This window comes from Hypanus sabinus, chromosome 5 (assembly GCF_030144855.1).
Source record: "Hypanus sabinus isolate sHypSab1 chromosome 5, sHypSab1.hap1, whole genome shotgun sequence".
In the NCBI taxonomy this organism is placed as follows: Eukaryota; Metazoa; Chordata; class Chondrichthyes; order Myliobatiformes; family Dasyatidae; genus Hypanus; species Hypanus sabinus.
Window position 1 is genome coordinate 15,055,287 of NC_082710.1, and position 23,756 is coordinate 15,079,042.

The following is a 23,756-nucleotide window of genomic DNA, read 5'->3' on the forward strand; positions in this document are numbered from 1 at the left end:
ATTGTCAATGTATATTTACAATCAAGTGAATTTTGCTTTCATCTGATTGTTTTTTCTAATTTTTAGGAATCAGATTCAACTAAGAAGAAGGGTGAACGAGTGGGAGAAGGAGAGGACTCAATACCGCCTGAGTACAGATTTAAAGAGCAGCCAGATATGAAGGTCTGGTCTAACAACTGCTTTGAACTAAGTCAATAATCTTCTACAGAGTTTGAATTTTAAAATTCTATCTATGCATGTAACAACTAGGGAAAATTCTGTAGTTTTCCAGTGGGAAACAAATATTCCAGGTTATGGAATTTGATGGAAAGTTATCAAAGAACAACTCACTGAATAATTTTAATTAAAATTCCTTTAATTAATTCTATCCAACTGAGATGCATTTTCTATTGAACACTGATGTGATGTGATTAATAGTGCATTAATGTGCTTCGAATTCTGAATTACTTTGACATTTTGTGTTGCAGCTTAATTCTTGATTTCAATTCCAAATAATTCTGATAGGTGTAAGATGAATCTGATGAAGTCTGTTTCTTTGAACAGGGCAAAGTGCAACCTGCGTCTTCTGATAGCCCAGCAGCAAAACCAAAGGTAACTGGTAGCAATAGTGCAAATACATTCCCTGTGGTAAAGTTCATTTGGTTACTGTTCCGTATGTGGACATTAATGCATGTGAAAGCACTGCCATTTAAGCCACTATTGCCTTATAGACTGTCTCATCTCCAAGTCAGGATTAGAATGTTAGACTATGAGGAGAGATCGAGTTGCCTGGGACTGTACTCACTGGAATTCAGAAGGATGAGAGGGGATCTTATAGAAACATAAAATTATGAAAGGGATAGATAAGGTAGAGGCAGAAAAGTTGTTTCCACTGATAGATGAGACTAGAACTAGGGGAAATAGCCTCAAGATTCGGGGGGAGTACATTTAGGATGCAGATGAGGAGGAACTGCTTTTCCCAGATGTTGGTGAATCTGTGGAATTCTCTGCCCAATGAATTATATTTACCTCAGTAAATATATTTAAGACAAGGTTGGGTAAACTTCTGCACAGTAGAGCAATTAAGAGCTATGAAGAAAAGGCAGGTGGGTGGAGATGAGTCCATGGCCAGATCATCCATGGTCTTATTACTTTGACATTTTGTGTTGCAGCTTAATTCTTGATTTCAATTCCAAATAATTCTGATAGGTGTAAGACGAATCTGATGAAGTCTGTTTCTTTGAACAGGGCAAAGTGCAGCGTGGGGCAGGCTCGATGGGCCAGATGGCCTACTCCTGCTCCTATTTCTTATGTTCTTAGGATCAGCATTAGTATTTCAGTTATTGCCAAAATCTGGAAGCAGAATCAAGTTTATTTTCTGAATCAGAATCTGATTTAATATCATTGGCATTTGTTGTTGTATGGCAGCAGCACTTTGTAATATATAAAAATGAAAACTGAATTGCAGCATGAAGGCTGGGGCAGGGAGTGGTGGCACAGGTAGTGACACACCCAGCCTGAGACACTAGGCAAGGTTGTTTGATTCCAAACTATTGATTTATTGATCATTACAGAATTTCTATCTTGTGCTTTCCACTACCTCCCCTCTCCTTTCCCCTTTTTCCAACCATGATTCCCATCTTCCTGCCCCCCTCCCACTCTCAGTCCACAATAGAGACCCGTATCAAAATCAGGTTTATCATCACTCACATATTTCATGAAATACATTTTTATGGCTGCAGTACAGTGTAATATATTAAATTGTGCCAGTACTGTGTAAAGGTCTTAGGCACCCTAGCTATATATGTGTGAAAGAGATATTCTTTGGGATTCCAGAAGCAAGACTGACAGAGAACACTTCCTCCTCTCCATTGGACAGCAGTCACACGTGACCTGAAGGAGTGGTTCACAGCTGGTTGTCAGGGTGCCAGATTTCCAAAGCCAAGTCACTTTCCAGATACATTCACTAAGAACATTGCAAGTGATCTGATACTGATACGTATTGGCATCTGTGAAGGCACACATGCCATAGTTCTCTCTGCATCATTTACTAGCTATTTGCTGTCTTCTTAATGCATCATTTGCTAGAACTTCAGTGTTTTATAAACCTTGCCAGATCTGTGTTCAACAATTCTGTACCCTAGTGATATATTGTGGCAAGCCTGCGCCAATTATTACTTTACTCTTTTGGGAGAGTGCCACAGATATGACCTACCTCTACTACTTTCTTCCTATATATGATTGACAGACCTCTATCAGTCAGTACTGTACCCATGTTATAGTGATAGAGATGTGCCTACCAATTGCAAACACCTGAGTCTAGGTGGATAAGTACTCGTGCAGGACCTGATGTGATCCAGGTCTCCTCACCTGGAAATCTCAGCTCCATGTTAATGATCCCAGATGCTCCATCTGGGACCAAAGGGCCAGCTTGGGAACTGGCACTAGTTTGGCTGTAAGACAAGACAAGTCAAGTCGCTTTTTATTGTCATTCCGACCACAAACATAAACAGTACACAATAAAAAAGAAGCAATGTTCCTCCAGGACCCTGGTGCTACATGAAACAACACAAAACTACACTAGACTATGTGAGACAACTCAAGGCAACACTAGACTACGTAAAACAACGCAAAAACTACACTAGACTACAGACCTACCCAGGACTACATAAAGTGCACAAAACAGTGCAGGGCAGCACAATAATTAATAAATAAATAAATGATAAATGAGACAATAGGCACAGTAGAGGACAAATTTAAATATAATAATAAATTATGTAGATGTCAGTCTAGACTCTGGGTATTGAGGAATCTGATGGCTATGGCTTGGGGAAAGAAACTGTTGCACGGTCTGGTCGTGAGAGCCGGAATGCTTCGGTAACTTTTGCCAGATGGCAGGAGGGAGAAGAGTTTGTATGAGGGGTGCGTGGGGTCCTTCACAATGTTGTTAGCTTTGCGGGTGCAGCGTGTAGTGTAAATGTCTGTAATGGCGGGAAGAGAGACCCGGATGATCTTCTCAGCTGACCTCACCAGCCGATGCAGAGTCTTGCAAACCGAGACAGTGCAATTCCTGAACCAGGCAGTGATACAACTGCTCAGGATGTGTAACGGACAGCAATGGCAGGCTTTCAGGCCCCTCTTGTTGTATAGGATGAATCCAAAGGGAAGGAAGGAAGGAATTTTTGTGCGACTAATGGAAATTACTTGGGTAATTTTTTTTTTAAGACAGAAAATGGTAGGTGCATGGAATGACTTGCCAGAGGTAGAGACAGAAACATTTTAGATAGGCACACAGATGATAGAAAATGGAGGTCTATATAGGAGGAAAGGGCCAGATTGATCCTAGAATAAGTTAAAAGTTTGGCACAGCATTGTGGACGAAGGGCCTGTACTGTGCTGTCATGTACAATTTTCAGTGTTCTATGTACTACTTGTGAAGTGTTTTCTCAGTTGTTTGTCAAATAAAAATGGACATCTTTGGATTTATGTTACTGAGATACCGTTGACGTGTTTTAACTATTGTTTCTTGTTGTCTCAGACTATGTCAGAAGGCGATGTCCTGGAGTCGTTGTCAGCTGACTTTGGTCAAAGCTCTCGGGCAACAATTTCGAAGTGTTCGGCTGCAGTTTCCCACTCTGCAGCGCCGCCCTCTCTGCAGCAACAGGTATCACTCCTATCGCAGACTGAAACATGGCCCTTCGGTATGGCTGTGTGGCATGGGATTCATTTTACTGTCTGTTTACTCTCCACCACGTGCGATTGTCTCCTCATGCTTCTCCTTCACTCAGGCAAACCCAGACCATCTACCCATGGTCCTCTGTTGTTCCTGTGGATCTATCAATTACATCAGCTTCCACAGTCCCATGTGTGGGCCACCAAACCTAACAAGACTGCATGTTCTTGTTACCTATGAGCATCTAGAAAGATGGAAGAAAATTTAGCCCTCCCCCGCCAATTGGCTAGAAATCATCAGTGATCTCTCTTTTACGGTATTGTTAGCAAATGGATGGTGGTAAAAAAAATCTCCACCCCCCCCCCCTCCCTGGACTGAGACAGTTCTATAAAATTTAGTCATCCTGCAAACCACAGGTGTTGATATCGTAGTCCCACTCCAGGGTTGGCAGTTGTGGCACTGGAACTCAGCGGCTCACTGCAAACGGCTCCCTCCACATTCTCTCACTACCTGTCTCAATGCACCATGCATTGATCTGATGTGTGCAAACAGTATGAAAGAAAGCTCTTCACGGTATCTTGCTACAATAATAAACCAATTCCAGTTCCTCAGTTGTCATACTTCAGTGAGGGCAAACTTATGGAAACACCGGCTTTTTCCTGGAGATGTAGAGATAAAACATAAAAACAGACTATTCACTGTACTTGGTCTGTCCAGACAATCACCACACATTTACATTAGTTATTCCTTATCTGTACTTTTAACTTTATTTTTATGTATTTTACTTGATGTAATTTTTTTTTGTTCTTTATTACTGTTGTAAGTTATTTTTGGCTGCATGTTGCATCAATGCATAGAGCAAATTCTTAATACATGGAAATTATAGGGTGAATAAAGTTTCCTTAATCTTTCATTCATCCAATTTCATCAACTCCTCCCAAGTTTTTAAGACTCACCTATACACCGGGATCAATCTACAGCAAGCATTCCCAACCTGTTTTCTGCCATGGGCCAGTACCGTTAGTAAGGGGACCACGGACCCCAGGTTGGGAACTCCTGATCTGTAGTGTCTAAGTAGTCTATCAGCAAGCACCTTTCTGTTCTGTGGAAGGAAACCCTGAGGAAACAGACACGGAAACAGAGCTCGTCAACCTCTCAGGTTTCCCCAGTAAGAATTATCCTGTACATATGCCAGCCAGAATTCACCTTTAAAGTCTTATAAAAATAGTCAAAATTGTACTGGAAACTTGAAGTTGTTAATGTTAGCCTGAAAATCCTAAATATTAATTGCAGTGCTCTTTCTTTTCTTGCAAAGGCACCTCTGCAAGCTTTAACAGCTGCCTCAGTCTCTGCAAGTCTTCCTGGTGGTAAGGTAAGAATCCTAAAATGTGCAAATAAAATCTAACTTAGAATAATATAGGCCCTTCAGCCCATAATGTTGTGCTGACTCTTAAAACTACTACAAGGTCAATTTAACCCTTCCCCCCCACATAGCCCTCAATTTTTCTTTCATGCATGTACTGTACAAGAAATCTTTGTGGATTATTCATCAAATATAATGACAGAGCTCTTAAAAACTCTGTTGACCAACTAGTTACCGAGAATTGCAGAATTCATCCTATAATGTAGCAAAATCTTCTCCCGGTTTAACCAAATCACACTCACATGGATAACTCTAACCCACTCTTACAAAAACATTGCAAACATCAAATAGGTGTTTAGTTTATTGCTAACATTGTTAAAGCTCTCTGATTGTTATTATGTGACTGCTTTCCCGCAAGTAATAAAGGTGAGTTTTAATAATAGCCATTATTAATAGTGGAGTTTAAAGTAGTAATTATTCATCTTCACACCTTGACAGGGCAGTTGTACATGAAGGAGGAATAGGAAATTAAAGTTTAACTGTTAATATCTATGACTAGGGTTATTCACAGTAATATATTTCATTGTTGTCACGTTATATTCTGCAAAGGCTTTTCACCTGTTGAAAAGGGTGGTCTTTTTTTTAAAGGGTAAAGATCCACTCGACCTACTTGCAGCAACTCTTCCATCCGAGGCTCCTGACGACTCAGCTCCGAAATACTCTGGCCCGGAAGTGAAGGTAATAATCAATGCATCTGATGAGCAACCTGCACAGTTTGTTAGAGGAACTCAGCAGGTCAGGCAGCATCTATGGAGAGGAATAAGGCCGAGATCTTTCATCAGGAAAGGGTGGGGGGTGGAAGAAGCCAGAATAAGAAGTTGGGGGAGGGGAAGGAGTACTAGATAGAAGGTGATAGGCGATGTTGAGTGAAAGGGAAGGTACATGGACAGGGGTGGGTGATGAACTGAGATGCTGGGAGGTGATAGGTGGAAGAGCTAAAGTGCTGAAGAGGAAGGAATCTGATAGGTGAGAACGAAGGAGCATGGAAGAACAGGAAGAAGGAGGGGATTCAGATGGAGGTGATAAGCAAGAGAGAAGAGAAGTGATGGGAGGGACACCTGAAATGAGATAGGAAAAATACAGAAGGCAAGGGGGGGAAAATTAGTGAAAGCTAGAGAATTTTATATTCATGCCTTTGGGTTAGAACAGATTAGGCTGATCTGCTGAAACTTCTAGTGCGTATGAACATTGTTATTACTGCATTGTTTCTTTCTTACTGAAGAATAAATGACAAAAACATAAAGTCACTCTGTTGATAATGCCACTCTGTTCCCAGTGCAAGAACAGAGGAAAAAACAGCTTATAATTTTAAAGTAATTTTAACATGACATGCTGTTTCACAGAAAGATTGTCAATAAGTCACATTAAATAGAAGATGCCCTGATTGGTCAGTAAAAGCTTGATGAAGGTGGAAGGTTTATTTTTTTAGTGAATCAGTGCAGAGTGCGCCCTACCGGCTCTTTGAGATGTGCTGTCGCAGCAACCCCTGACTTACCCGATTAACCCAATCCTAACCACGGGACTATTTACCTTCCCTGTAGGTCTTTGGACTTTGGGAGGAAGCCAGAGAACCCAAAGAAAACCCTGGCATTCCGTGAGGAGGACGTACAGAACAGAGCAGGACTTGAACTCTGAACTCAGAATGCTCTGAGCTGTAATAGTGTAATAGAGCCACTGGGGCTCCTGTGGTGTAAGGAAGTGAAAAGAGGGAGGGAGGGATTTCAGATATTTGTGTCTTAGCAGCCAAATGACAAACCTGCAAATGGTGGAGAAGATAAATTTCGAGAAGATGAAGGGGATAGATTGAGATACAGAGGGTGCTGTTGCTGAGAGAGGGAACCTGGATTGGGATGCTAGATGGGTATAAACATCGAATCATGTCAGTTTTCTCCATCCAGTGCACAAGCTGAAGAGAAGTATCCCATGTGGTTTCACTGGAACACATAACGAACTGGATCTGTCTATCTGCACTGCACTTTCTCTGTAAAGGCAACACAAAATTCTCCATTCAGTTTACTTTTTAGTTCTTCTTTGCATGATCTGTCAAAGCTTTCCACTTTATCTTCGTACATGTGATGGTAGTTTAGCCAGAGGGTGGTGAATCTGTGGAATTTGTTGCCACGGGCAGCAGTGGAGGCCAGGTCATTGGGTGTATTTAAGGCAGAGATTGATAGGTATCTGAGTAGTCAGGGCATCAAAGGTTATGGTGAGAAGATGGGGAAATGGGATTAAATGGGAGATTGGATCAGCTCATGATGAAATGGTGGAGCAGACTCGATGGGCCAAATGGCCGACTTCTGCTCCTTTATCTTATGGTCTTATGGTAATATATCAACACCAGTACTAAAACAGAATTTGACAATGAGCCATTTAAGAAATAGGACACAGAACATAACAGCCCTTCAGTCCACAATGTGCCAATCTTTTAACCTACTCTAAGATCAATCTAATCCTTCCCTCATACACAAGTTTCCATTTTTCTATCGTCCATGCGCCCATCTAAAAATATCTTAACTGTCCCTAATGCATCTGCCTCTACCACCACCCCTGATAATACATTCCATGTACTCACCGCTTCCTGTATATAAAAAAACTACCTCTGATAATCCATTAATACTTTTCTCCAATCACCTGAAAATGATGCCCCCTCTCATTACCCCTGGGAAAAAGTCTCTGACTGTCCAGTCTTAGCATCTTGTACACTTCTATCAGGTCACCTCCCATCCTCCTCCTCACAGAGTAAAGCCCTAGTTCACCTAACCCATCCTCTTCAAGTATGCTCACTAATCCTGTATACGAGGGGTGATTGATAAGTTCATGGCCTAAGGTAGAAGGAGATGAGTTAAACAGCTCTCGTTACACGTGCATGCAGTTCAACTCTTTGAGTGATTATGCAGAAAGTTTGAAGTTAATAACTCAACAGGGGTGATTGATAAGTTCATGGCCTAAGGTAGAAGGAGATGAGTTATTAACTTCAAACTTTCTACATAATCACTCAAAGAGTTGAACTGCATGTTCATGTAACAAGAGCTGTATAACTCATCTCCTTCTACCTTAGGCCACAAACTTATCAATCACCCCTGCTGTGGACACTTTCTGGAGGTCCAAGATCCATATGCTCCATGACCACTGGACTAAGTGTATAAATGTAGGAGGGGACTATGTTGAAAAATAAATGTGCTAGGTTTTCTAAAATTGACTCCTTCTACCTTAGGCCACAGACTTATCACTCATCCTTCGTATTACAAAAAGAGTATTCAAAGAATTAGTTTAGAAATGAGTCTTACTTTAAGATTTAGACACAGAAAATGCATGAAATTAAGAAAACAACTGCAGATGATGGAAAAGCAAAAGTTGCTGGATATATGTAGCAGGCCAGGCAACCGCTACAGATCCATGAAGATACTGTCTGATCTGTTGAACATTTCCCCGAGAGAGAGAGTTACAGACCTCCTGCAGACTGAGCTTCTAATGACTCCTGCGGACAACATTTTCAGGCTTGAATTATGTCTTGGTTTAAACAGTGGATGCACCAAAGCACCTTATATCTATTTTGAATCCTTGCATTTATGTTAAACTTGGTCTGGTTGGCAAAATGCTTTACAGTATAGGCGGCACGGGTTCAATTCCCACCAATGTTTGTACGTTCTCCGTGTGATTGCGTAGGTTTCTTTTGAGTGCTTGAGTTTTCTCCCACAGGCCAAAGATATCCTTGTTTGTAGGTTAATTGATCATTGTAAGTTAGGCTAGGATTAAATTGGGGGATTGCTCAAAGGACCGTGCTATAGCTCAATAAATAAATAGACTTTATTTCTTCTACTTTCAGGAATCGGATGTAACTAAGAAGAAGGGTGAACGAGTTGGAGAGCGAGAAGACACAATTCCACCTGATTACAGGTTTAAAGAGCAGCCTGGCTCTAAGGTAAGGTTTGAACAATCCCTTTGAGATGCTTAAGAATTGTTCTAATTGTCATATAAGACACAGCTAAAACAAAAATATGCCACATTCTAAATTCAAAAAACATGTGATACTTATGTAATTTAATTGCAGTAGAAATATGTTCCTGAAGTTATGAATCATAATGGTTACGCAACTGTTAAAGCATGAATCAGTGTGCGTATTTATACTCTAGTAATTAATACTGCAACATAATAAATATTTATGTCGTTCAATCTTGCTTTATTTGTTTTACTGATTTATGAGTTGCTTTCAAATTTGAATAACTCTTATTATCTCTAATAAGGATCTGATAATTTTGTTTTGTGCAATAGGGTAAACTGGCTTCTTCCTCCACTGGTACAGGAGCAAAACCAAAGGTAATAGAAATAAAAATTTCTAATATAATATTCTAAATTAAAAAGCTTTAGAAGTGAGTGAAGGTTTTCTTTTCACATTACTGATCCCTGTTCATGTAATCTTTTGGTTAGTCATGCAAATGGTAGAATGGCCATTTGCAGGAGTTTGGAGCAAATGTTGTGAGTGGGCGATCGTGGTCTTTTGACCACCATTTTTCGTTCATCATGGCTCATCATAACACCTCATTCACTTAAATGCCAAAGCAGTTTCTTTATTCTATAGCCATCCTAATGAAAGATGTTAAAACAACTGTTCTATCCCCAGTTGCTATTTTCAGATTTTGCAATTTTAATAATGGGACTGTTCCATTTAAAGGAAATTACTTGATGGTTTTGCATTCATTAGGGTGACTAAGTGGCAGAACAGTTAGCCTTGCTGTCACCTACCTTCAGTGTCCCATAGTTTGATCCTGAGCTCTGTTATGGTTGCCCTGTGGTGTTTGAGTTTCCTCCTGGACATGATCTTCTCCTGCTCTCCAAATCCCTGCTGCCAGCATAACTGGGTGGTGAGAGAACTTGGGAATTGATGGGTTTGTGAGTGGGAATCATTTACAAAGAGCAGGGGGTTCCCAACCTGGGGTCCACTGAACTCTTGCTTAATGGTATTGGTCCATGACATAAGGACAGTTGGGAACCTCTGACAAAGAGTGATAGAACTTTCCTAAAGTTCTCCGAACTAGCATTGACTCAGCGTTGAATGTGTTGCCTCTGTGCTGCAAGGAACTGACATTAACCTTTGTCGTTCACAGGCCATGACAGAAGATGATGTCCTGGACTCTCTGTCGGCAGACTTTGTCCAAAGTTCTCCAGCTCAGATTTCAAAATGCTCAGCCCCAACAGCTCATGCTGCAGCACCACCCTCTGTGCAGAATGAGGTAGGAGTCCGAGTGTGAAGATTGGGAGAATGAAGGCAGAGGGTGGCCACGTCCTGTTCCTGGTTTTGCATTCTCAATGATCGCAATGAACAAAGTTGGAGTAAATGGCATACTGGATAACATGGCAGTGTAGCTGTTAGCGCCGGCTGTAAGATCAGGGTTCAATTCCTGCCGCTGTCTGTAAAGAGATTGTACGCTCTCCCCATGACTGCGTGGGTTTCCTCCCACATTCCAAAGTTGTATGGGTTAGGATTAGTATGCTGTGGGCACTATGCTGGTGTCGAAAGCATGGCGATACTTGCGCGCTGCCCCCAGCCTATGGTATCCGGCACCAATGTAGCAAGCCCACAGTGGTTAGCAGAACAACAAACACAGCAAAATGGAAGCCAGTAAGCAACCATACAGCAACAGCAAAGCAAGCCCCTTTCCTCCATCCCACCCACCCACCTACACACACACAGTCCCCCCCCCCAAGCCCAGGACTGGATTCTGGGCCTCTAGTCAGTAGGTGACTTGTGGACTCACAGACAATGGTTCACCACCTTCCCCGGTGGACCCTTCAGCTCATGATGTAACGCCGACCTACTCTACGATCAATCTACCCCTTCCCTCCCACATACAGGTTTCCCCAGCTATCCGAAGGTAGAGTGTTCCTGTGGGGTACCGTTTGTAAGCTGGAATGTCGTAAAGCAAAGAAGCAATTACCATTAATTGATATGGGAAAAATTTTTGAGCATAACCAGACCCAAAATATAACCTACCAAATCATACCAAATATCACATAAAACCTAAAGTAACACTAACATATAGTAAAAGCAGGAATGATATGACAAATATACAGCCTATATAAAGTAGAAATATTGTATGTACGGTGTAGTTCCACTTAAGAGAATCGGGAAAGCAGCGAGCAAAGATCGGTTTGGAGGAAAAATCGGCACGTACATGCATGCACACATACATGCCTATGCATGTACATGCATATGCACACACACATATGCCCGCTCAAGGCTTCACGGTCATGGTAGTTTTTCCCGGGGTAAACACATGTATAAAGCAGGTGTCTTTTTTTTTTGTAAAAGTGAAAATGCTCTTTGGTTAATGAAAACAGGTACTAATGTAGGTCTTTCATAAGAGCAAGCTGTTGCAAAGTGAGCGTTCGAAAGCCTGTAGTTCTCTGTCTTTCTGCATGTGCCTGTCCGAGAGCCTATCACAGACTATGGGTCTCTGCCTTCCCCAGTGGATTCAATGGACCACTCTCCAGATCTAGCTCGAGTGCAGATTCAGGGGAGGGAGTGCAGTGAGTACTGAGCTTACATTTCATCATCATTATTATCACTGTCTGCCATGTCAGATGACGTAGGCAATCATGCTCTTGGCAAATTTTCCTTCAGAAGTGGTTTGCCATTAACTTTTTCCAGCCAGTGTCTTTACGAGATGGGTGACTCCAGCCATTATCAATACTCTTCAGAGATTGCCTGGCGTCAGTGATTGTGTAACTAGGACTTGTGATATGCACCAGCAGCTCATACGACCATCCACCACCTGCATCATGGCTTCACGTGACCCTAAGCAGGTGCTCCACCTTGCCCAAGGGTGAAGGAGGGAGTGGGTCCCTTAGTAGAGACGTATCTCCAGCCTGCCACCTGCTTGCGTTTGGCTGCATCAACTTGGCTAGGTGTTAAGTAATAACCAACCCTGTAGTGCCGACCCTTTCAACACAAATAAAAGAGCCAGTGGAAAATGCAAAAATGCTGCTTATCCTGCATTGACATCTTTAGATGACACATCCACTTCTCTGTCTGGCTTGATGCCATCTCCTTTGACAGGCCTGAAGCCTCTTATAGGACATAGAACATAGAAATCTACAGCACATTACATTGTGCCGACCACGTAACTTTGGAAACTGCCTAGAAATACCCTACCACATAGCTCTATATGTTTCTAAGCTCCATATACCTACCTAAAAGTCTTAAAAGACCCTATTGTATCCGCCTCTACCACCATCGCTGGCAGTACATTCCACGTACGCACCACTCTCTGGGTGAAAAACTTACCTCTTGTACCTACTTACCCCTTTTACCTACTTCGAAGCACCTCAAAACTATGCCCCGTCATGTTAGCCGTTTCAGCCCTGAGAAAAAGCCTCTGGCTATCCACAATCAAAGCCTCTCATCATTTTATACACCTCTATCAGGTCACCTCACATTCTCCGTCACTCCAAGGAGAAAAGGCCAAGTTCACTCAAACTATTCTCATAAGGTATGCCCTCCAATCCAGGCAACATCCTTGTAAATCTCCTCTGCATTCTCTCTACAGTATGCACATCCTTCCTGTAGTGAGGTGACCAGAACTGAGCACAGTACTCCAACTGAGGTCTAACTCTCGCTGTAACGTTACCTCTCGGCTCTTGACCTCAATCCCACAGTTGATGAAGGCCAACACGCCATACGCCGCCTTAACGACACTGTCAACCTGCACAGCAGCTTCGAGTGTCCTACAGACATGGACCCCAAGATCCCTCAGATCCTCCACACTGCCAAGAGTCTTACCATTAGTAATATATCACTGAAGGCAGAAAATCTTGATGCTGTTCATCTAACATATGAATCTGAAATAACAGTTGAAATATTTTGTTTTTGCAAAGGCACCCCTGAAGGCTTCAACAGCTGCCCCAGTTTCTTCGAGTCAAGCCGGTTCCATGGTGAGTGAAAATGAAGACTAAAATGTGAAATTCATTGCAGCAGTTAATGAGAAGAAAATAATGCGAGTCAACTGATTTGGGACACAAAGACGTTTTATCTATCCCCTTACAGATATGATTGCAAAAGTCCAGCTCCAGCATTGCCATCTGTGTTTCCATTGTTCCTAACCTTCAATCCTATAAAATTATTTCACAAGGGTAATTCCAACACCCACTTCCAGAAATAAACTGGATACTCAAACCCTGTCATCATCTTTTTATTTGCACTGTTCTCCTTCACATGTGAAGTAAACTAACGCACAAAATTGGATTCTCAACTCAACAGTGGTAATTATTTTCCTTCATTTCTAATGCTGTTCTCTGTGAAGAGAAAGCTTTGAAATTACAGTCTAAATGCAATTCTGGACAATGTTTCTCACCCTCTTGATGCCACCTTGGTTGAAAAGAGGAGCACCTTTAGTAATACAGTAGATGAAGATAACTGCTTTGCTCCAAAGAGTGCTCTATGAGGTAATTCTTGACTCTATATAGCGAGGGAAGTGATGACCACATCCTGTTAGACTGTTTGTGGTGACATTTTTTTTATTCTTTCTGCTTCTCTTCTAATTTTTCTATCTGCTCTGTAATGCTACTGTGGTATTGTAGTTTCCTTTGGGATCAATAATGTATGTATCTATCTAATTAATCCTTGCTTAGGTTATTTACAGCAATATCCTTTAAAGTTCAAAGTAAATTTATTATCAAAGTACATATATGTTACCATGCAAACCCTGAGATTAATTTTCTTGCATGCATACTCAATAAATCAATAATAGAGTAATGACCATAATAGAATCAATGAAAGACTGCACCAACTTGGGTAGGAATCCATGTGCAACAAATTACAAATGCAAAAAGAAAGAAATAATAATAATAATAAATAAATAAATAAACAATAAGTATTGAGAACATGAGGTGAAGAGTCCTTGAAACTGAGTCCATTGGTTGTGGGAACATTTCAATAATGGGGTAAGTGAAGTTACTGCCTCTGGTTCAAGTGCCTGATGATTGAGGGGTAATAAATGTTCTTAAACGTAGTTCTGTGATCATTGAGATTACAATGTTTAAATTTGTCATCAATTTAAAGTATTACATTTGAATATATTTATTCAGATAAATATATTTTTTTAATTTTAAGGGTAAAGATGCTTTCGACCTCCTTGCGGATACTCTTCCATCGGAAGCACCGGACAATTCGGCTCCCAAGTACACTGGCCCTGAAGTAAAGGTACAAATAAAAGCCTTTTCTTGGTACCATTTCTTGTAATAGATCACTTTTCCACAAATTAAGTCTGCCTGCTTCTCTTGGGGGAACTAACTATTGTCTGTTCATGATTGAGTAGAGTTTTTCTTGTATAACCCTGCTTCTTTTCAACTGTGTGATGAACAATCCACTTGTGCCAAACTGAAGCGTTGTAATAAGGTGTTGTCATTCCAGAAATTCAACATGCTGCTTCTAGGCACAAGTCAGTCGTGCACTCGAAGTGTGATTTCCATGTCAGGGTTCTGCCTGATGTCCTCCTGGAGGACAGAAGGAGAACTTGCACCATGTAGTCCCTCGAGCCCGTATTGTTGGGGCATTTCTGAGACACTGTGGTGTTCTGAACACAGCACCAGCCTGGGCCAGTAATTAAACCATAATCCAAGAGCCCACACTGTAACATTCTGCTGATCTACTGACCTTCTCCTGAGCTCAGTCAGCCACTCCCTACATAAATCATCCAATACCCGGACTGCGTCCCAGTATTCGGGTATCTAGGGAGGGGTAGCACCTCTTGCGTAGGGGCCATTCTGTGGGTGCTCACTCTCCGTTGGTCCCCACTAGATGGTCAGCTCTTACCTGTAGCTCCAGGTAGCTGTTTGCATGCAGCAGTGGACACACCCCTTCGACGGGCAGGCTAAACCGGGTGAGGGAGCCGGCTGGCCTCATACCCTGGTGAGATGGTGACTGGCCTGCTCTAGCTCCAACAGTCTGAGCAGATGAGACCAACAGTGAGATCCAATGGCCAGGAAGGTGGTTCTGCGATGCTTTGTGGAGAGCGAAGTGTATGACAAAGCACAGAAGAAATCATGGTCCTCCACTTCAACCAAGGAAGACCCCAGTTGTGTTGACTACTCATACCCACTGGTTCTGGACTTGAGAGACTGGAACTGTCCCAGGGCTTTTCAACTTTAGAAATTCTCCCACACAGGTTTCCTGCTGTCATTGCAGGATAAAATGGACAGCCAAACTATTGTCCTAATTACAAAAAAGCATTGCAATACACGTTCTATTACTCTGATTCTCAGGGTAGTATTTGGAGGCATATACAGTGCATACTTTGAGAACAAATTTACTTTGAACTTTGAATTTTTCCTTTACCCTCACTTTTTAATTGTCCACCTGCATCCATCCATTCACGTCTCCTTGGACTCTATTGCTAACCCCACCCCCATACTCCTACTGTCACTCCACCCATAGCACGGCACACCCTGTCACTTGCACCTGATGCACTGAGCTGTGATGTTTACACACTTGATGGTTACAATAGTGTAGACTGCGACACAGACCGCATGCTGGTGTAGTCAAAGAAATTCCATCGCGCTAAACAAGAAGGGAACCTGCACATTGATGTCAGCTAGTTGTCTCACCCGGACCTGCTGGACCAGTTTGCTAAGTCCTTTGAGAAAGAACTGAGTGCCCAGCGGCCTGGAAACTCAGTCACAGACAAATGGGAACTTCGGTGGCACAACATCTACAGCACAGCCTTGGCTACCTGTGAGAAGAGGACTTTGAAAATAAATGACCGGTTTGAAACCAAATCCAACGAGATGATCACTGTCTCTGAAGCCAAATGTGCTGCCCTAGCCAAGTATCAGTGATGTTTACTGCCCGCTGGTATTGAAAGAATGGCTGTTGTTGCCCCACAGGGCAAACACATTAAGATGTACTGGAATCCCTGGGCAGGTACTGATCTATTGTTAACACTATTCTACCTACGCCCTACTCCAATAAACAGGCTCCATACAACAGCAACATGCCATGAATTCATTTTTGCAATATTCTACACTAACTATAACAAGCAGGCATTTCTCTTCTAACTTTAAAATGTTAAAATACCAGCTCAAGTTGATTGGGGTTGTCATGTTGGCCTTCAGAAGATAGACAGATACTTTATTGATCACAAAGGAGATTAGTGTCACAGTAGCATTACAAGTGCACAGATATACAAATATTACAAGAGAAGTAAGAAAGAATGAAAAACAAAGTTACCTCAAACAGTCTAACAGGACAGGGTCATCAGTTCCCTGGTTATAAGTTGACTCATTATAGAGCCTAATGGCCAAGGGTAAGAATGACCTCATAGCACTCTTTGGATCAGCAAAGTTGTCTTAGTCTATTACTAAAAGTGCTCCTCTGTTCCTCTGTTCTGCACGCAGAGGGTGAGAAACCTTGTGCACAATTGCCAGGATTTTCCGTAGGGTTCTTCGTTCTAATACAGCCTCCAGTGTGTCCAGTTTGACTCCTATAACAGAGCCAGCCTTTCTAATCAGTTTATTGAGCCTCTTGGCATCTCTCGTGTTGATGCCTTTGCCCCAGCACATCACTGTGTAGAAGATTGTGCTGGCAACACAGAATGATAGAATGGGTGAAGGAGGGGCCTGCATACTCCACAGGACCTCAGTCTCCTCAGGAAGTAAAGGCATCTCTGGCCTTTCTTGTACACAGCCCCCGTGTTGGTGCTCCACTCAAGTCTGAACTTGTAGGGCCTCACCACATCCTCATCATCACCATCAAAAGTTAACAGGGCCCAGTGCAGGCTTAAAGTCCAGCACCATCTCCTTTGTGCAGTGTTTGAGTTCAAGAGTCATGAGGTGACGTTGCAGCTCTATAAGCATTGCTTAGATCACACTTGGGTTATTGTGTTCAGTTCTAGTCACCGCATTAGAGGAAGGATGTGGAAGCTTTGGAGAATTTGTCGAAAAGATTTATGTGCTTGGATTGGAGAGCATGTCTCTTGAGGAAAGGTTAAGTGAGCTTGGGCTTCACTCTTTGGAGTGAAGGGGATGAGGGGTGACATGATGGAGGTGTACAGGGTGATGAGAGGTGTAGATCGAGTGGACAGCCAGAGACTATTTCCCAGTGTGGAAAAGGCTCATACAAGGGGTATAGCACTAAGATGTTGGGAGGAGAGTAAAGGCGGTATGTTAGGCATAGTTTTTTTTTACACAGAGAGTGGTGGGTATGTAAAACGTGCTGCCAGGGTGGGGATAGAGATAGATACATTAAGGTCATTTAAGAGACTATTAGATAGGAATATGGATGAAGGAAAAAGATGGAATGCCATGTAGGAGAGAAGGGTTGGAATGATCTTGGAGTAGGTTAAAGGGCCAGTGCAACCTTGTGGGCTGAAAGCCTGATACTGTGCTCTATGATCTATGTAAAACATCCAAAGACAGTGTGTAACAGTTTTAATGCAGAGAATTTCTTACTGAGTCACATAAGTGCAACATGTACAAACGTACTGAAAATTTGATCATTAAGGACAGCTTCCGGTTGGAGAAGCTTGAGTTGATAACTCTATTTCATTGTGCTCGTGGCAATGTCATCTGCAAATGAGTTTGAATATTCAATTGTCGAGGTTGGGGAGGAACAGAGATATAAAACTATCAGCTTTGTTTTCATGCTACCTTCTGTGACTCTGAAATGCTCTGTAATTGTACCTTATTGAAGTTTCTTGGGATGTTTTGCTCCTGTAATGTCACTTTAGAAATCCTCATTTTTGGTAGACAGTATTACTTTACAAGCACTGTAATGAAGGCATCAGATTAACTGGCGAAGGAGAAGAATCAAGAGGTTTTGTGGAGATAGAACTCTGTGGATTTAATGATAGTGCAGTTAATGCCCACCAACTAAGACAAACATTCTTCAACTGGAGATGAGGTGGGCAGCGACACGATAGCGTAGCGGTTTCTACGTTCTGCCTGTGGCTGTGTGTTTCTTCCAGGTGCTCTGGTTTCATCCCCCATTCCAAAGATGTATGGGTTAGGGTTAGTAAGTTGTGGGCATACTATGTTGATGGTGGAAGTGTTGTGACACTTTTTCAGCACAGTCCTCACTGATTTGGTTTGAAGTGAACAATGCTTTTCACTGTTCATGTAACAAATAAAGCTGATCATTATCACCAAGTTTATGAACAGTCTGGATTCACATTGAGACGGATGTCAGACAGATAGGGAATTTAGTGGCTTGGGAACTGAGTTTGCTGGGGGGATGGGTTTCAAAGATATTAGGATCTTTCATTACGGGGCATTTCAACTTGGCAAGAAGGGTAAGGAGGGGGAAATCGACAGCATTTTCTATCAAGCACAGAAAGCTTTTTCACTGCCATGAATAACTTTGGAGGGCTGGCTCGATTTCATTTATCTTTGTAAACATTCCAATGAAACAGAGGGCATGAATCATCATATTGTTGCAGATTTGGTCTACATTATTTTTGTTTCTCATGATTTCAGGAAGCAGAAGTTACTAAGAAGAAGGGTGAACGAGTGGGAGAACGTGAAGACACCATACCACCTGATTACAGATTTAAAGAGCAGCCTGATCCTAAGGTTGGTCCAGCAATCACGTTGCGTGAAGTTACAAACTTATCTTAATATGACGTAGGACATCATTATCTGTGACCGTGATTGCTCTTGGCAAATCCTACGGAAGTGGTTTGCCATTGCCTTCTTCTGGGCAGTGTCTTTACAAGATGGGTGACCCCAGCCATTATCAATGCTCTTCAGAGATTGTCTGCCTGGCGTCAGTGGTCACATAACCAGGACTTGTGATGTGCACCAGCTGCTCATAGACCATCCACCACCTGCTCCCATACCTTCATGTGACCCTGATCGGGTGCTGGGGGAGGGGGTGGTGGTGAAGCTGGTGCTACACCTTGCCCAAGGATGACCTGCAGGCTAGCGCAGGGAAGGAGCACGTTCTTTGGTAGAGACGTATCTCCACCCCACCACCCAATGTTTTAATAACTTTGTATTTTAAAAGTGTTCCACATAAAGCACATACAAAAAAAACCCAACAAGGTCTATATTCCAAAAGAGATATGAAATTCTCTTGCAATAGTAGAAACTCTCTTGCTGTCGCACATGACAAAAGACAAAGGTTGCTGAATGATTGAAACTAAAATCAGTACACATCGTTGATTAATTCTTCTTCTGCAGTGGTTCATGGTACCGTTGTCCATCAATGAATGTTGACTTGTCTTGTCATATTTGTTGCTATTTTATTGTTTGATAAATACTGTCTCATCCAAAACCAATCTGATGGTGTCTGTTTATTTGAAACAGGGTAAAGCCAGCTTGGGCCCTTCCATCACTGATGCAAAAGCAAAACCAAAGGTAATGAAAAAAGTTATAATTATTTTTCTTAACATTCACCTAAAACCTTGTGGGATCTAATCCTTGCAATGTCTGCATGTTTGATACAAAAGCTTCCAAAAAGGACTTTCTGCCCCAAGTGGCTGGGAGAACTTTTGTCCTCTTTTGTACCATTGCAAGGCCAAAGGAAGGAGTAGATGTAGGTTAAAAGTGCTCATTTCCAGCCCCCCTTGCATTGCTCAGCCACCCATTTTCTGAATTTGTACTCCAGAACAACACAGACAAAATGCTGGAGCAACTCAGCAGGTCAGCTGTTATCCATGGAAATGAACGGATAGTTGATGTTTTGGGCCGATATAATTTTTCTAAAACTGGAAGTGATTGGCACTTTTTTCATCCTTCACAAGTTGAAGGTGAGAGCATTGTAAATGTATCTGGAACAGTTGCACTGACAAGATGAGAAAAATAAATTTTCCTCTATGAAAATCCCATGCTTTCTATACCAACAAAAATCTTAATAATACAAACAGAACATATAGACTATAGAACAGTACACAGCAGTTCAGGTTCTTCGGCCCATAATGTTCTTTTAACCTACGTCCAGATCAATCTAACCCTTCCCTCCCATGCAGCCCTCCATTTCTGCATTTCTCTTTCATCCAAAATGCCTGCAATATTCAGCCTGGAAAAGTTTTTGAGCATTTCCTGTTTTTAATTACAGCTTTGCAGCATCTGCACTATTCTATTTGTGGAAAGTTTCTTTCTATTACCATAGGTATCAAAAACATTAAAAATAAAAAAATGCTAAGACTTATTGACAAGTTCTGTTTTTGGTAAATTTATTGATTAAATAGAGTGCATTACCATCTAGAGAAAATTACATCTCATCTTATATTCCTATAAAGATTAGCTACATTTGTCACATGTAAATCAAAATGTACGGTGAAATGCATTGTTTGGGTCAATATACCAAGAAATGGCTTGTTAGACTTACTTGAGGTATCCCTCGGGTTTCGAACACATGATTATATGACTGAGTGCTTTAAGTCAATGGTGCTTTCTCTTCCCACCATCCCCAGGGACTGGGCTGAGTCGAACAGAGCTGGGACCTGACTCGCTGGCAATGAGACAGTTTAGCGGCTGACAATTGCTCACAACTGTTTCTATGATTCTCACGTACAGACATTTTGCTCATTTTCAAACAGTTTGGCTTATAAAGAGAGCTCATGATTGGAGCGAATTGTAACGTGGGCACCTCGTGTTACAGTGACCTTCGCTATGAACTCGAATATCTGCGGCAGTGTCTTCTAGGAACATAGGTTTAGCTGAACCCATCAGAAGAGTAGAACTGTGAGTGAGTGCCCACACTTTCCTTGCACTAAATGCCATTGACTGAGGTAACTACCATGAAGAGCATTTTAACTGGTTGTATCACCATCTGGTATGGAGAGCCCAGGACCGGAAAAAACTGCAGAGGGTATCAAACTCAGCCACCTCCCTCAGGGGCAGTAACTTCCCCAACATCGAGGAATCTACAGAAGGGATGCCTCAGAAAGCTGGCAACCATCATTAGGACCCTACCACTCAGGGCATGCCCTCCTCGTTCGTATTACTTCATTATTACACAGGTTCAACATTTCAGGAACAGCTTCCTCCCCTCCACCATCAAATTTCTGAACAGACAGTGAACCCATGAACACTACCTCACTATTTTGCTCTCTTTTTGCAACACTTATTCAATGCTTTATATATATTTATTGTAATTTATCATACATTTTATGTACTGCACTGTACTGTGGCTGAAAAACAACAAATTCCGTGTCATATGTCAGTGATTTTAAGCCCAATTGTGATCCTGTTTCTGATTCTATCATTTCCACAACTTGAAAAAGGAGAAATTGTGGTTAATGGCAATTCCTGTAAGTTAAGATTTTTTAAAAAAATTGAGGAAGTAAGGCCATTGACTTCAGCTGGTTTTACAATGTTGATAATATCGTTATAGGTTTTGTCTGAAAACGATGTCCTGGAGTCTCTTTCTGCAGATTTTGTCCAAAGCTCTGTTGCTCCAATTTCAAAATGCTCGGCTACAACATCACAGTCTGCAGCACCGCCCTCCGTGCGGAAGGAGGTATGACTCTCACCTTATATAGTATTTATTATTGATTTATATGTTTAAACATACAATATGGTAACAGGCTGTAAGGTACAATGAGCCGCCCACCATCCAAATATACTTAGTTAAACTACTAACCCATACATCTTTGGAATGTGGGAAGAAGCCAGAGCATCTGGGGGAAATCCATCCGGTCGCGGGGATACAAGGCAGGAATTGAACCCGGGACGCTGTTCAGACATTTAGCTCAGACATTATGCTAAATACTACATGGCCGTGCCACCCAAAATCTTGCTATCCTGCTCTGCCAAAGCAGGGAACGAAGCTGTTGTCAGGCATGAAATTATCAGAGCCTGCCCTCTGAAGCTGAATAGGTGTATTTGCCTTAATGATGGGAATATTTGTCAGTGGAGGGTGCTGATACTGGTTTTTTCTGTACTCCCAGTAAACTTGGAGGATTTTGGGGAGACATCATTGGTGTTTTAAGCTGCTTTAGAAATCTGCAACAGGATGTGCTAGAGGGCAGCGATCACTGCTGCCTTATACAAGATTAGCTTTTCTGGCATCTTTTGAGTTCATGATCTTCAAATGCAATTTTCCTCACATGCCCAAAGACAGCTGGCAAAATTAAAATGCTGGATTTTATCATCGGTGTCTGACTTTGTCTTTGCTGAGAGACACCCATCCAGATAAGGAGAGTTGTCTGTGTTTTCCAAACTCTGATGTTGGGACTTCATTGTTGTCACATGCATAGATCATATCTACTGCAGCTCTGGCTGAACAGACTCCATATTTGATAGATGGCCTTTGGTTAGCTCTAGTGTGTCCACCTTTGGTCAAATGTAAGAGACCAGCCCTCCTGCTGCACTGTTAGACACCTGCCATATACAAGTGTAGAGCTCAGACATACAAACTGAGGAACCAGGAGTAACTGTGTTTCCTCCCACAACCCAACCCAACCCCCTCCACCACAGCAGCACAAAATCTCCAGCCCTTGTAAATAGTGCAGCTGTGTTGATCTTGATAGGGGTCACCAACTACAGATGGAAAGATAAACAGAGGTAAATCTATACTGTGTTCAATAATTTCTAACACTTAAATATTTGGTTTGAGTAATCATTTTTAACTACAAGATTATTTCAACTGTTTATAAAGGTCTCTGATTACTAGAGACATTGGTATAAGTTTGAAAAAGCTATTGAGAGCAAGAATGCCTGAGAGCATTTTTTTGTACAAACGTTGTATTTCCAGAATTTGTCTACTTTTGCACATTGATTGCTTGTTCATCTAATGTTGTGTGCAGTTGCTGGGTGGCAGTGTGAAATGTGAGGAGGATGTTATAAGAATGCAGGATGAGTTGGACAGGTTGGGTGATTGAGCAGATGCATGGCAGATGCAGTTTAATGTGGATAAATGTGAGGTTATCCACTTTGGTGGCAAGAACAGGAAGGCAGATTACAATCTGAATGGTGTCAAGTGAGGAAAATGGGAAGTACGAGTTCATCAGTCCCTGAAAGTGAGCATGCAGGCACAGCAGGCAGTGAAGAAAGCTAATGGCATGTTGGCCTTCATAACAAGGGGAGTTGAGTATAGGAGCAAAGAGGTCCTTCTGCAGTTGTACAGGGCCCTGGTGAGACCCCACCTGGAGTATTGTGTTCAGTTTTGGTCTCCAAATTTGAGGATGGACATTTTTGCTGTTGAGGGTATACAGCGTAGGTTCACAAGGTTAATTCCCAGGATGGTGGGACTGTCATATGTTGAAAGATTGGAGCAATGGGGCTTGTATACACTGGAATTTAGAAGGATGAGAGGGGATCTGATTGAAACAGATAAGATTATTAAGGGATTGGACACGCTAGAGGCCAGAAACATGTTCCTGATGTTGGGGGAGTCCAGAACCAGAGGCAACAGTTTAAGAATAAGGGGGTAGGCCATTTAGAACAGAGTTGAGGAAAAACTTTTTCACCCAGAGAGTTGTGGATCTGCGGAATTCTCCACCTCAGAAGGCAGTGGAGGCCAATTCTCTGGATGCTTTCAAGAAAGATTTAGATAGAGCTCTTAAAGACAGCGGAGGCAAGGGGTATGGGGAGAGGGCAGGAACGGGGTACTGATTGTGTATGATCAGCCATGATCAGAGTGAATGGTGGTCTGGGTCAAAGGGCTGAATGGCCTACTCCTGCACCTATTGTCTATTGTCAGTTTTTCATTGATTTTGTTGTATGTCCTTGGGTTACTGTGAA

The 23,756-nt window shown here is 42.1% G+C and overlaps 1 protein-coding gene across 11 annotated transcripts in view; it reads left to right on the top strand.

Annotated features, from left to right (window-relative positions):
• cast (calpastatin) overlaps window positions 1–23,756 on the top strand; it is a 197,830-nt gene that overhangs the window by 121,738 nt on the left and 52,336 nt on the right. For all 11 annotated transcript variants that reach the window (XR_009512107.1, XM_059969426.1, XM_059969427.1 and 8 more), the window contains 13 exons: window positions 67–162; window positions 544–591; window positions 3,518–3,643; window positions 4,968–5,024; window positions 5,664–5,753; window positions 8,902–8,997; window positions 9,348–9,392; window positions 10,181–10,306; window positions 12,951–13,007; window positions 14,185–14,274; window positions 18,543–18,638; window positions 19,374–19,424; window positions 21,406–21,531. Coding sequence is in view for 10 of the 11 variants with exons in the window: in XM_059969426.1 (XP_059825409.1) it covers window positions 67–162; window positions 544–591; window positions 3,518–3,643; window positions 4,968–5,024; window positions 5,664–5,753; window positions 8,902–8,997; window positions 9,348–9,392; window positions 10,181–10,306; window positions 12,951–13,007; window positions 14,185–14,274; window positions 18,543–18,638; window positions 19,374–19,424; window positions 21,406–21,531 (1,104 nt within the window). In the remaining variant the exon portion in view is untranslated. The remainder of the gene's footprint in view (window positions 1–66; window positions 163–543; window positions 592–3,517; window positions 3,644–4,967; window positions 5,025–5,663; window positions 5,754–8,901; window positions 8,998–9,347; window positions 9,393–10,180; window positions 10,307–12,950; window positions 13,008–14,184; window positions 14,275–18,542; window positions 18,639–19,373; window positions 19,425–21,405; window positions 21,532–23,756) is intronic.